This window comes from Chrysemys picta, chromosome 3, assembly GCF_011386835.1.
Source record: "Chrysemys picta bellii isolate R12L10 chromosome 3, ASM1138683v2, whole genome shotgun sequence".
NCBI lineage: Eukaryota > Metazoa > Chordata > Testudines > Emydidae > Chrysemys > Chrysemys picta.
In genome coordinates this window covers 57,553,319-57,567,679 of record NC_088793.1, presented here as the reverse complement: position 1 = coordinate 57,567,679, position 14,361 = coordinate 57,553,319, and the positions used below count along the sequence as shown (strand labels likewise).

Here is a 14,361-nt window from a genome sequence, read left to right as displayed (position 1 = left end):
AATACAAGAAACAGCAAGCCATTATTTAAACGACACAAAGCCATAGCCATATTGGTCTTCAATAACTTTAATATATTAAATATAGTATTGTTTTATACCATATCATGTATAAATATAATTACATCTCTAAAAGGGAACAGCAGGATGAATAGGTAAACAACAAGGAATCTCTCCTAAACACAGTAATTAAAGTCTGCAAGCTGTCTCAAGAGATTAACCAGATTTTCTTGCCCAAACAAATAAACTTCTAATATATGAATAGCTGATTTAAAATAAATTAAGCATTCTAGATTTTAAAAATGTTTAAGCAATATTTTGTATGTAAGATGTTATAATTTTAATCTCTCCATTTAAAAAAAGCAGTTAACAGGCATTTCATTTATTTAATAAAATATATATTATTTTTAAACTTACGAATAATCTGTGTCTGTGAAGTATAGATCTAAGGATAGCAGGAAATTCATTTCATTAAGGGATTCTTCAATCTGAAAAGGAGTTAAAAACATGACAATTATGTTCAGTATTTTGCAAATTATGCCTAAAGGATCTGAAGTATCTGAATAGTTAAATATACTTGAATGGCAGATTACCTTCCGTTCATCTAAGAGCATTTTAATTTTGAAGATCATAACATCATTCACAGAAACCTCCTCATTTTTGTACAGAATTTGAAATGTTTTACTGCAAATTACATTGTCATGGACTGAAGCTGGAAAGGCAAGATCAGCACCTGAAAATCAAGCAGACATTGAAGTTTTAAAAGAATACAGTGCAGATAATGAAAATATTCTTTTGCTCTACTTTGAAACCTATGATTATTTTACAGCATCCAAATGTCTGCTAGACACCTTACAGCAGCCAAGGTCCTAATCTCAAAGAATTTCTATCAAATTTCAGATGTGATGCAATGAAGTGAGCCAATAAAACCAGAGAGAGGGGACACTGCAGGAAGAATAGGGGGTTACAGCAATCAGATTACAGAGTTACTGAGCAAAGGTGTAACACAGTGCAGTCAGATTTTTTTAAAAGAAAAATTATATTATATAATGTAATATACAAGTGTATTTGTTGATTCACTTCTTGTGGCACTGGCTTAGAAGTGATTCTTCGGGAGTGATTTAAAATGAGAAGAGGGTAGTTAAATGTTTGCTAAACCTTGTAATATATTACTTCCTCTTTGTTTCCTTACAAGATCCAACAGTCTCATGCTTTTTTTTCTCATTGGAAATCATAAACAAACAGTACAGTTAAATTCTTCAATCATATACAAATATGTACCACTGATCAAAAATGTGGTGGATTGAGGACACTAAACTATTTTTGCCTAATTAATAAAACAAATAGTTAAATGTAATGATGGGAAGCACACTGAGATTGCCTGAATCTTCAAAGCAATGATATTTAGCACTTTTCATCTCCATATTGTTTTACAAACTTTAAGTAATCAGTCCTCTCAGCATCCCGTGAGACAGTTACATATTACCCACATTTTAGAATTGACAAAATTCAGGCAGAGAGGTTAACTGACTTGACCAAAGCCACCGAGTGAATCAGTGGATGATCTGGAATTAGAAAGTAGGTGTTCTTGGCTTCCAATTATGTGCACATTACTCTGACTACATTACATCGCATCCAAGTCTTATATTTGTTCAATATGGTACATTTACTTTAAGGACAGGATGGACTGAAGAAAATGCGTGAACAGAAATATGGCAAGAATGGTTAGAGAAGTGGAGAGACTGACTTGAAAGGAAAGATTTAAAAAGTTGGGTAAATAATGAATAGTCTACAAATATTTGAAGGATGTGACCAGAATGTAGAGGATTCATCCAGCAAACAGAAGGGATTTAGCTAGGAGTAAATGAGATACAATTTAAAAAGCAAATATTTACTGATAGTGAAATGCATTAGCCTATTGAATAATGACCAAGGAAATATACTTAAACTAGAGTAGGCAAAATAAGAGTAAATGCACTGCTATGCAATAAGGAACAATCCTCAATGGGCAGACAGGGCTATATCCTAATAGATGTTTTCCACTTCTAGATTCTGTGAGTGTGGCAGACAATGCCCTTCTATAATCCTGATAACATTTTAGTTTTGCCTTTTGCAATCTATCAGGAACTAATATAAGTATTAGTTCATTGGAGTGTTTATATCTACATATTCAAGTTACATTTATGATTGCTATGAGCTCTATCCAACTCAAATTCAAGTTCTCTGTCTCCTGCCCTGCAAGCTCTCTGCATTCTTCTTGGATTAAACAGCTATACAAGCTGCATCCTATCAATCCCAAGGGATAGTCACCATTGATAATGACTTCAAAATGAGTCACATTTTCAGCTTTACACAGGTGCCCAAATCTTGTCCCTTTTATAGACTGCACCAATCCAGAATGGTATAGGAGAATGATGCTGAGGATGCACTGAGCTTACATGAGTTTGGTGGTGAGAAAGAACAGATTCTTTCAAGGCAGATCAACAGTCAGCAAAGAAGAATCTTTAAAGTCCACACATGGACAAACACAATGTAGTACCATGAGCACTCCCTCGTGGCCCGAAGTCACTCTCCAGCACTAAGGGTTGCCAACTGTCTAATCGCACAAATCCAAACACCCTTTCCCATCCCCCTTCCCCACCCCTCCCCCAAGGCCATGCCCCTGCCCTGCCCCTTCTCCGAGGCCTCGCTCCCGTTCACTCCAGCCCCCCGGTCGTCGCTCTCCCCCACCCTCACTCACTTTCACTGGTGCTGAGGTAGGGAGTTGAGGTGCAGGAGGGGGTACGTGCTCTGGGCTGGGGCCGAGGGGTGCGGAGTGTGGGAGAGGGATGAGCCTGGGGCAGGGGGTTGGGGTGCAGGAGAGGGTGCAGGCTCTGGGAGAGAGTTTGGGTGCAGGAGGGGGCTCAGGGCTGGGGCAGAGGGTTGGGGTGCGGGAGAGGGTTCAGGGTGCAGGCTCCAGCCGGGAGGTGCTTACCTGGGGCGGCTCCTGGAAGTGGCAGCATGTCCAGCAGCAGCTCCTAGGCTCAGGGATGGCCAGGCAGCTGTGCATGTTGCCCCTGCCCGCAGGCGCTGGCCCCGCAGCTCCCAGCCAATGGGAGCTACGGAGTCAGTGCTGGGAGTGGGGGCAGCGTGCAGAGACCCCCCCTGGGCCCGCCTGTGCCAAAGGGCAGCAGGGACATGCTGGCCACTTCCGGGAACCGCAAGGAGTCAGGGCAGGTAGGGAGCCTGCCTTAGCCCTGCTACGCTGCCGGACTTTTAGCCGCCTAAAACCTCCCGGATTGGCTTCAGTAGCCTCCGGGAGATCGAGCCCAGCCCCAGCCACGCCAGCCAGATCGACCCTAGCCCCAGCCGTGCCAGTCAGCCCTTTGATCAGTTAACCACTTAAAATATTTTTAATCGTTTAAATGGTTAACTTTTTAAACGATATTTACATCCCTATTTCCCAGTATTTCTTGTCTGGAGTTTGTCCTTCTCCAGAGGCCTTTTCAGACCGGCTATTGCAGTCTCAGCCCTGCTCCTTGGGCAGGGTCTCTCATAGGCTTCCCTGCCTGGAGAGCTTTCTCCTGAACTTCCACAGATTACTGTCAGGTTTCCAGCCTTTGGCAGTTTCAGTTACTCTTTCAACCACACTCCCTTGCAGCTTCCTGCTACCTTTTCTATTGGAATCCCCTGATTCCACTTACAGGAGGCTCATCTTGTAACCAGGGTTGGCTTAGCCCCAGGCTCTCCAGCCCACACACAAACCATTCTGTTACAAACACATATTCCTGTGAAGAGTCCTTTTGAGCTGATTCCTCAAGCCCAGTTATCAAGTAGGGGCCTGTGAAAGCATCGTCTACTGCATCATCCTCCCTCACATTTACATGATTGGGACAGTTCCCTCTCCTCATTTCTCCCCGTTAATAAATAAATAAATAATAAAATCAAACTCAAAGAGCAGTGATTGTGAGTGAGACCCGTTACCTATGTATGGAACCCAATGTGACAGAGGACTCGACAGACTTGACCCAAGTCTTGGCAGCATTGGCAGAGAAAGAAACTACTCCTTTGATACCCAGGCAGATACTTTTTTTTTTTTTTAAATAACTACAGACTCTTCAGACTAGTCTCTCAACAACCTTCGATACACTCCAGGGGGTTAATTCCTGTGGGTTATGCAGTTTCAGGGTGGGGGAGACTGAAAGATCAAGCTAGGGAATCACTGAACAAAATCAGTGGATAATTCATTCATTCTTGTACCAACATGGAAGCAGCCAGACCATCCCTAATCTGATTAATCTTTTCCTCAAAATAACAAGCAATTTCCACACAACAGGAAGGACTCAGAGCAGCTACTGAACTAAAACTGTCCAGATTTATTCGACTGGGATAGTAGGCACTAATAATGTTAGAACAATTCCCAGGGGCATATGACTGTATCCCTTTCCTTACATCCTTTATATAACAACTGGTCTTAGATTGTAAACTCTAAAAAAAAAAAAAGGAACCGTGTATTTCCACAGTACATTGCACAATGAGACTCAAGCTTGATTGAGGTCTTTGGGCATTTTTTTAATATTATGTCTACAAAATATATATTAAAAGAACGTTAAAGTTGCAAAATCAGGAATTATTAGGAAATACCAGAATTATGGTTGCCTACGCAAACTTAATTCGTTCCCATTGAGCCATTATGGACTAGGCTTGTTGGAATTTGATTTTTATTTTCTTTGAACTTCGTTTGATAATATCTGTTTATTTTTAATTTTTTTAAATTAATCAATTTAAATTTTCACAGTTGCAGGAAATTATGGTAGTGTCAGACAATAATTACTTAATGAAGGCTCTTTAGACTTTAAGATTCAAAAAGTTAAAACTTTATAAACATTAAAAAACAAACGATTGTCAACATCATGTGTCAAAATATACAAAGTAAATAGCCTTAAATCAAACTCTAAGAAGTTTTCAAGTAGGTTTTTCATACTTTGCCTTGCTGTAAATTTTGATCATTATTGATGGAATTAATGGGTGTGGGTGGTGAAACTGATATTTAGCTACATTTACCAGTAAAAAACTAATCCCTCCAAGCCTAATTATGACACAGTCTTTACTTACACATACATTACTTTCACAAGACCCCCTGCCCTATTCAATGAATGGGTAGTTATTCAGCTTTTCTTTTTATCCTCCCCATTCAATGTGCAGCCCCAAACCTTCTTGGCTGGGAACACTATCCACACCATCCACTAGATACAAAATTGCTAATATAGTATCTATTTTTAAGAAAGGGGAAAAAAGCGATCTGGGAAACTACAGGCTCATTAGTTTGATCTCAATTATATGCAAGGTCTTCAAACAAATTTTGAAAGAGAAAGTAGTTAAGGAAATAGAGGTTGACGGTAATTTGAATAAAATACAACACAGTTTTACAAAAGGTAGATTATACGAGACCAACCGGATCTCTTTCTTTGAGAAGATAACTGATTTTTTAGACAAAGGAAATACAGTAGATCTAATCTACCTGGATTTTAGTAAGGCACTGACACAGCACCACATGGGAAATTAGTTAAATTGGAGAGGATGCAGATTAATACAGTGTGAGAATTGAAAGGTGTACGAGGAAATGGTTAAAGGGGAGACTACAATGGGTCATACTGAAAGGTGAAATATCAGGCTGGAGGGAAGTTACTAGTGGGCTTTCTCAGGGATCAGTCTCGGGACCAATCTTATTTAGCATTTTCATTCATGACCCTGGCACAAAAAGAAGGAGTCTGCTAATAAAATCTGCAGATGACACAAAATTAGGAGTTCTTGACAATACAGAAAACCGGAACATCATACAAGAAGATCTGGAGGACCTTGAAAACTGGAGTAATAGAAATGGGATGAAATTTAATAGTGCAAAGTCATGCACTTAGGGATTAATAACAAACATTTTTGCTATAAGCTGGGGACATATCAGTTGGAAGCTACAGAAGAGGAGAAAGACCTGGCTATATTGGTTAATCACAGGATAACTATGAGCTGCCAATGTGATGGGGCCACAAAAAAGGTTAATGTGATCCTAGGATGCATTAGGCGAGGTATTTCCAGTAGAGATAGGGAAGTGTTATTGCCATTATACAAGTCACTTGTGAAATCCCATCTGGAATACTGTGTGCAATTCTGGTCTCCCATGTTTAAAAAAGATGAATTCAAACTGGGACAGATGCAGAGAAAGGCTACTAGAATGATCAGAGGAATGGAAAACCTACCTTAGGAGAGGAGACTTAAGGAGCTTGGCTTGTTTAGCCTAACCAAAAGAAGGCTGAGGGGAGATATGATTACTCTCTATAAACACATCAGAGGGATAAATACCAGGGAGGGAGAGGAGTTATTTAAGTTAAGCACCAATGTTGACACAAGAACAAACAGGCCATCAACAAGTTTAGGCTTGAAATTAGATGAAGGTTCCTAACTATCAGAGGAGAGAAGTTCTGGAATAGCCTTCCAAGGGGAGAAGTGGGGGCAAAAAACCTAACTGGCTTCAAGACTGAGCGTGATAAATTTATGGAGTGCATGGTATGATGAGATGCCTACAATGGCATGCAGCTCATTTATGACTGCTAGTAGCAAAAAAAACCAATGTTCGGAGATGGGGCACTAGATGGGGAAGTCTCTGAGTTACTACAGAGAATTCTTTTCCAGTTGTCTGGCTACTGGGTCTTGCTCACATGCTCAGGTTCCATGCTGGGGTTGGGTAGGAATTTTCCCCCAGGTCAGATTGACAGAGACCCTGGGTTTTTTTTGCCTTCCTCTGCAGCACGGGTCACTTACAGGTTTAAACTAGAGTAAATGGTGGATTCTCTGTAACTTGTAACTCTTAAATCATTATATGAGAACTTCAGTGACACAGCCAGAAGTTCTGTGTCTATTATAGGAGGGGTGGGTGAGGTTCTGCGGCCTGCAATATGCAGAAGGTCAGGCTAGATGATCACGATGGCCCCTTCTGGCCTTAGAGCCTGCGGCTCAGAAACAGCTTCACTGTTGTAGTTCAAACTTTCAACAACAGCAACAAAATTTTAGTCTGAGGCAGATACCCTACATGGAAAATATCTGCTCAAACAGTTAAAATTTGACCAAGTTATAAGCAACTGAAAAGGGGGTCCTAAAATGGGAAGTATTAAGCAAACTTATGTTAGGAATTCAACATGGCACACATTAAATGGATTGCTAACTGATAGGTCTCTAAATCTAATTGTAGATGGGGCATCATCAATAAACAGCTGTGTTTCTAGTGGGGTTCTAAGGGTTGTGTTCTTGGTACTACACTATTTAACATTTTTATCAATAATCTGGAAGAAAATATAAAGTTTGCACATGACACAAAGATTGGGGGAATGGCAAATAATGAAGAGAACAAGTCACTGATACAGAGTGATCTGGATCGCTATGTAAGATGGGCACAAGCAAACAATATGCATTTCAATACAGCCAAATAGAAGGTCAGACATTTAGGAACAAAGAACATAGGATATAGTTACAGTATAGGGGAGTCTACCATGGGAAGCAGCAACTCTTGGGGTTATGAGGATAATCAATTGAACATGAGCTCCCAGCACGATGCTGTGGCCAAAAAGGCTAATGCAATCCTTGAACGTACAAGGGAAGCTCGAGTAGGAATAGGGAGATTATAGTACCTCTGTCTTCAGCACTGGTGTAATTGCTACTGGAATATTGTGTCCAAAATTCATGAAGGATGGTGATAAATTGGAGACGGTTCAGAGAAGAGCCATGAGAATGATTAAAAGATTAGAGAACCTGCCTTATAGTGACAGACTCAGGGAGCTCAATCTATTTAGCTCAACAAAGAGACTTTTATACTCTTATGATCAAATCACCCCATAAGAATCTATTTTCGGAATAGAAATTTGATATAAGAGGGATTTTCATTGTAGCAGAGAAAGGTATAATGCGATCCAATGGTTGGAAGTTGAAGTTAAACAAATTCAGGTAGAAATAAGGTGGAAATTTTTAACAGTGGGAGTAATTAATCATTGGAAAAATTTACCAATGGTTGTGGTGGATTCTTCATCAGCAGAAATTTTTTAATCAAAATTTGATATTTTTTCTAAAAGATATGTTCTAGTTAAACCAAAGCTACTGAACTTAAAGCAGGAATTAATTGAAGAAAATCCTCAGGCTTGTTTTATGCAGGAGGTCAAACTAGATGATCACAATAATCCCCGGAGTTTAAAATCTATGAATAGTGCCCATTTATAATTATAAGCAGGAGAGGTAACACCACCTAGTAGGGTTGCCTCATACTTCCTATTGCAAAACCTATTTACAATTGCTTATAACTTCGCCCAACTTTAACCATTTGGGCTGAAATTTTACATGCTGATTGTCAGCCTCAGGCTGACCTCTTTGGGGAAATTTCAGCAATAATGGTTCACCTATTCGCAAGAATGAGGTTAAAGAAAATACATTGTTTTGCCCATATTAAATTCAGGCAACCTTTTCTTTGAGAAGATTCAGCACCCACATGATGATCTGAAATTTGGCCAGGTTCAGTTGGGGAGGGGAAGCTTTTTTGTGTGAGAGTGTATGTCAGCGATGTGCCTTTTGCCATTCCTATGGAAATCCACCCAGATTTGGCCAAGTTATAAGTGTGTGGAAAAACTGCAGTTTGTACATGCTCAGTAGAGAGTAGCTAGAGCTTCAAAACAAACTTCCCCGAAGAGTCCATCAGCCCAGGGCTGAGCCAGCCCTTCTCTGAAACCGGAGCTATAGGCGACAGGCTGGGCTGGATCAGAGCACCAGAACTGAAAGCAGGAAGCCTGTCTCCCTTAAGCTCTCAGTGATCCCTTGCTTACACCCAAGCAAGCATGGAGGAGGATTGCTGCCTGATTCAGCTGACAAGAGCTGGACTGGGGGTGTGGGGTGAGGAGGAGAAAGGCATTAGATTGGGTCAGGGAGCCTGGGGTTGGGTGGGTGGAGAGACTGGGACTAAAAGCGCTTGGGGAGGGAGTGGGAAACTGGCACTGAGAGTTAGGTTGGGGAGAAGACTGGAACTGGCTGGACAAAGAGGCTGGGACTGGGAGTAGGGTTGCAGGGGAGGAAGGCTGGGACTTGTTTTGCAAGGAGACTGGGCAACACAGATTGGACAAGGAGATGGAGGAGGGGAGACAGACTGACTGGAAAAAGAGACTGGGATTGGGTGTGGGGAGGGAGACTTTAGGAAACAGCTATTTAGATGGTATCGTTAAAAGCTATGTCAGTAGGGCTACCCTGATTCTCCTTCCCCACTTCAGAGCTATGTTGTACTCTTGACTTTCAAGGTTTACACCAGGGGCAATAAATTCTTTTTCATCAGAATAATTTAATATATATATAGCATTATATAAAGGCAATGATAATTATTCAAACAAATGGACTAAAATTCTAATCCCATAAGTATATCAGAACATTTTCCCTTTCATGTGTGGGTCCACTTAAGGTTACTAGTTACTTTTAATAAAGTCATAGTGATTGAGGTCTCTCAGTGAGTCTACATTAAATTTGCTCACTTTAAAAGCAAAAAGATGTCTTTCTACTTGGCAACCCTGCAAACTCAACACAAAATCTGAAAGTCAAGCTGTTTTATTTGTTTCTCCTGTATCATTTCCAATAATAGAGTGTACAGTCAGCTTCAATGAATAGTTCTGTGAAGATGAACAAGGCAAATGATTTACATAGGTCAGCACAAAAAGAGACTTTTTATTCTCAGTTACTATTACAGATTTTTTTTTAAATTATGAAATGAGGAATGTGAAGCATTGCTGGCGTTTAGCTTATAATAATTATAGCAAGTCAGACTCTGCGCCTAAAAATCCTGGAGGTGTCCTGTTAATTAATGTAGTCAAACTAGACTACATTCACTATAAAAATTCCTGTACTTACCTGTCACAGGTAACAAGCTGGCTTCTAATTTGTATGGAACTCTTGGAGGAATTTTCATAGATGCACGAATCTGGTAAAAACTAAAGAAAGAGACCAAAAAATCATTAGCAAACTATGAAATAAACAGTCACTCTCATATATTTACCAATATACAGACACACAAAAATTCTAATACAAAATACATATTTTCCTTTCATGACCTTCTTTAAGTTTCACACTTTTAAAAGTGGTGAGGAGGGAGGAGAGAGAGAGAATTTCAAACCTTAAAATGTGAGGTTACAATTGTAACTTTCTTTTATTATCCACATGATTACCTATCATTAACTATAAAGATAGGTAGAAAACTCAAATACATTCTGAAGCCTAAATTATACAATTCATTTCCATCTTTATTTCATCTTCTGGTTCTCTCTTCCCTATTTTATTAGTCCCTCCATCCCGTTCTAGTTCCTTATTGATACTGATTTGGTTTTTGGTCAAAATAGCTCAAGAAAATGTATCTTCAATATTGCTTTTAATCTATTGAACTCCTACTGATCTCATCATCATGACATAAGAATCTAAAAGTATACTACATGATCTTTGTTCTGTCTATTCCCAATTTTCATCATCATGGAAAGACTAGCCTGAAAGGTTTTACATTTAAACCAGCTCATTATCAGATTATAATCTCTTTAGGACAAGGACTGTGTCTACCTCTATTTTTATATAGCTCTTAACTTGGGAACTGCCACACTGCATTCAACCTAGTACTCTGTCTAGTCTAGTATCCCATCTCTGGGACGAGGTGCTTTTCAGGAAGGTGCAAGAAGCTCTACAGGGGACAATTAAGGAATAACATGCCCATAGCAGAAGCTTCTTCATAGAATCTCAGAGGCACAAAAATTGGTCCTTTCTAATTTAAAAAAAATCTCATCTAATTCTCATCTAACGTAATGGAGAATTTCTGATCATCCATATCAATGTCTAATCCTTTTTTTGAATCCCACTAAGATCAGTCTCACTAACATTTTGTGGGAATGAGTTCCACAAGTTAACCATTCACTGTGTAAAGAATTTATCTGTATCATTTTTAAGTTAGCTTCCTTTCAATTTCACAGACTGTCCCCACATTCGCATATTATGATAAAGGATAATTAGCAGTGAATGATTTATCATTTATATTCCATTCATTATTGTATGCATCAGTCATACTCCTCTTATTCATCTCTTCTCTAAATGAAGCAGTCACAATCATGTCAATCTCCTGTGACTCATTTCAGTCACCCATCCTCCTCTATTTCTACTACATCTCTTCTGAAATACTGTGACCAAAACTGAACACAACAAGGCTCCAGTTACAGACAGAGCTTCTCAATGCTACCGTAACATAAGAAAGAAGTAGGCAACTAAAATCAATTCTAAATTTTAACCCTGACACAAAAATAAGTTAAAAGAAAACTTCAGTTTGGCCAAAACTGTGTGACAAAAATAGTGAGATATTGGAAGACATTGTTAATAACTAAATGTTGATAATGTGTTCAATACTTGTACAAGAGATAAAAGGAAGAACATCTCTACCCTGAAGAATTTACACGATCTAGAATATCACCATTTTAAAATGTGATAAAACAGCACCCATATTACATTTACAAGCTTTGCGATTTTTCAAAAACCTGCAATGAAGCTGTTGAAAAAATAGGTATAAAAATAAAATACTCAAAGAAATGACTCATCACCTGTCAAGCATGAGTTAAGAATGATAATTTTTCATTAACTACATAAAAAATACATATAAAATATTTAAATTAGATATCCAACATCTTGTTCTATTACTGTAAGGAACTGAAGAGATTATTTAACTAAAGGAGAACTCTTCACAACAGAAATCCAATTGGGACGCATTGTAATACAGGAACTTATTTCTCATCACTGGATCAGCTATGACTTTGCAATAGGTAATATTGATTTCAGTTAAACCAAGTAGAGGTGGCATACTACTGTGAACCCTATGATGGCCTCATCAAAGGCCATTATCTTAAACATACAATATAGTCAAATGTATGTAGTAATTTCTGGATCCAAATATAGCATTTTTCTAATTACCACCTAGATCTTGACATGTTATTCTAAATATTACTTTGGAATTTGCTCCACTCCTTGGTCCAAAATAACTAGACTATGAAGGTGATCAGGAACAGTCAACATGGATTCATCAAGGGCAAGTCATGCCTGACCAACTTGATTGCCTTCTATGATGAGATAATTGGCTCTGTGGACATGGGGAAAACCAGTGGATGTGATATATCTTGACTTTAGCAAAGCTTTTGATACGGTCTCCCACAGTATTCTAGCCAGCAAATTAAAGTAGTATGGATTGAATGAATGGACTATAAGGTGGATAGAAAGCTGGCTAGATTGTCGGGCTCAAAGGGTAGTGTTCAACAGCTCGATGTCTAGTTGGCAGCCAGTATCACATGGAGTGCCCCAGGGGTCGGTTTTGTTCCAACATCTTTATTAATGATCTGGATGATGGGATGAATTGCACCCTCAGCAAGTTCGCAGATGACACTAAGCTGGGGGGAAGAGGTAGATACGCTGGAGGGTAGGGATAGGGTCCAGAGTGACCTAGACAAATTGGAGGATTGGGCCAAAAGAAATCTGATCAAGTTCAACAAAGACAAGTGCAGAGTCCTGCACTTAGGAAAGAAGAATCCCATGCACCGCTACAAGCTGGGGACCGACTGGCTAAGCAGAAGTTCGGCAGAAAAGGACCTGGGGATTACAGTGGACGAGAAGCTGGATATGAGTCAGCAGAATGCCCTTGTTGCCAAGAAGGCCAACGGCATATTGGGCTGTATTAGTGGGAGCATTGCCAGCAGATCGAGGGAAGTGATTATTCCCCTCTATTCGGCAGTGGTGAGGCCACACCTGGATATTGTGTCCAGTTTTGGTCCCACCGCTACAGAAGGGATGGGACAAACTGGAGAGAGTCCAGCGGAGGGCAACAAAAATGATTAGGGGGCTGGGGCACATGATTTATGAGGAGAGGCTGAAGGAACTGGGCTTATTTAGTCTGCATAAGACAAGTGTGAGGGGGGATTTGATAGCAGCCTTCAACTACCTGAAGGGGGGTTCCAAAGAGGATGGAGGTAGGCTGTTCTCAGTGGTGGCAGATGACAGAACAAGAAGCAATGGTCTCAAGTTGCAGTGGGGGAGGTTTAGGTTGGATATTAGGAAACACTATTTCACTAGGAGGGTGGTGAAGCACTGGAATGGGTTACCTAGGGAGGTGGTGGAATCTCCAACCTTAGAGGTTTTTAAGGCCCAGCTTGACAAAGCCCTGGCTGGGATGATTTAGTTGGTGCTGGTCCTGCTTTGAGCAGGGGTTGGACTAGATGACCTCCTGAGGTCTCTTCCAACCCTAATATTCTATTATTCTAGGGGAAAGCATCTCCTTACCCCATTTAAAACTGGGGGGAATTAGAAAGGTAGGAAATTGCTGGCGGTGACACTGATACAAACTTTTAACTTCCCTGTCTCACCTTTGGTGGGTTATAGTGAATCGTACTGCTGCACTGAAGGTATTATTTGTGATATATTTATCAATTATGTCAAAAGCACCTGGAGTATATGCCCTTCTTAGCATTTGTTTAAGTCTACTATTTATTTAATTCTAAAACAGCTGCTCTCAAACTGTGGTTCAACACAACTGGTAGTTTTCAAACTCTTGCTGGTAGTCCACCTCAGATTTTCAGCAGAGTAGTGCACTGTTTAAGAAATTTAGGTTTTTGAAGTAGCATGAAAAATGTGTGTACTCTATAGAATAAATATTTAGTTTTACGGTCTGGAAAGATGTCAACCACCTTACTCAGAGTTCATCCCATTTGAATCTTTACCTAGAAAACTGATTCCCTAACACACACTGAGAACCATGTGCGCAGATCCTTGCATCTGCACAGTTTTCAATGCAGGTTCAGGACCATAGGTCGCAGTTCAGCAAAGCACTTTAAGAACATACTTAACTTTAAGAACTTTGCTGCATAGGGATGGTTTGCTGAATTGAAACCTTAATTAGTCCCTTTGGCCAGAGGCAAGCAAAAAGCAAAAAGAGTACTGAAAAGAAAACGGAATTTGGAAAAGGTATGTTTTAAAGGGGAAAGAGAGATTTCTGAAATCTTTAATACTTTTTTTGCATGAAATAATTTAATTCACCTTAATGATACCACTTAATGACAATAATGTTTACAATCCAAGTTCTAAATTATTTTATGATAAATGTATCCAGAGATTGAGGGATGTATTCGTTTAACAGTTAAATTGATTAAATGAAAAATACATTGCATCATCTTTATTTTTCCTCCCATTACTCACTTCCAATTCAGGAAAACTCCACATACCATTACCTGCACTATGTAGTTCAATTTAGGTTAGCTGAAGAGGGAAAAGGGTTGTTTGTTTGTTTTGAAGACAGGTGGCCTC

The 14,361-nt window shown here is 39.6% G+C and overlaps 1 protein-coding gene across 11 annotated transcripts in view; it reads right to left on the bottom strand.

Moving 5' to 3' along the window:
- The window catches only part of FAM135A (family with sequence similarity 135 member A), a 149,212-nt gene that overhangs the window by 81,925 nt on the left and 52,926 nt on the right, over positions 1–14,361 (bottom strand). For all 11 annotated transcript variants that reach the window (XM_065587951.1, XM_065587950.1, XM_024114417.3 and 8 more), the window contains 3 exons: positions 9,901–9,980; positions 591–730; positions 415–485 (listed from right to left, as the gene is read on the bottom strand). In XM_065587951.1, coding sequence (XP_065444023.1) covers positions 415–485; positions 591–730; positions 9,901–9,980 — 291 coding nt within the window. The remainder of the gene's footprint in view (positions 1–414; positions 486–590; positions 731–9,900; positions 9,981–14,361) is intronic.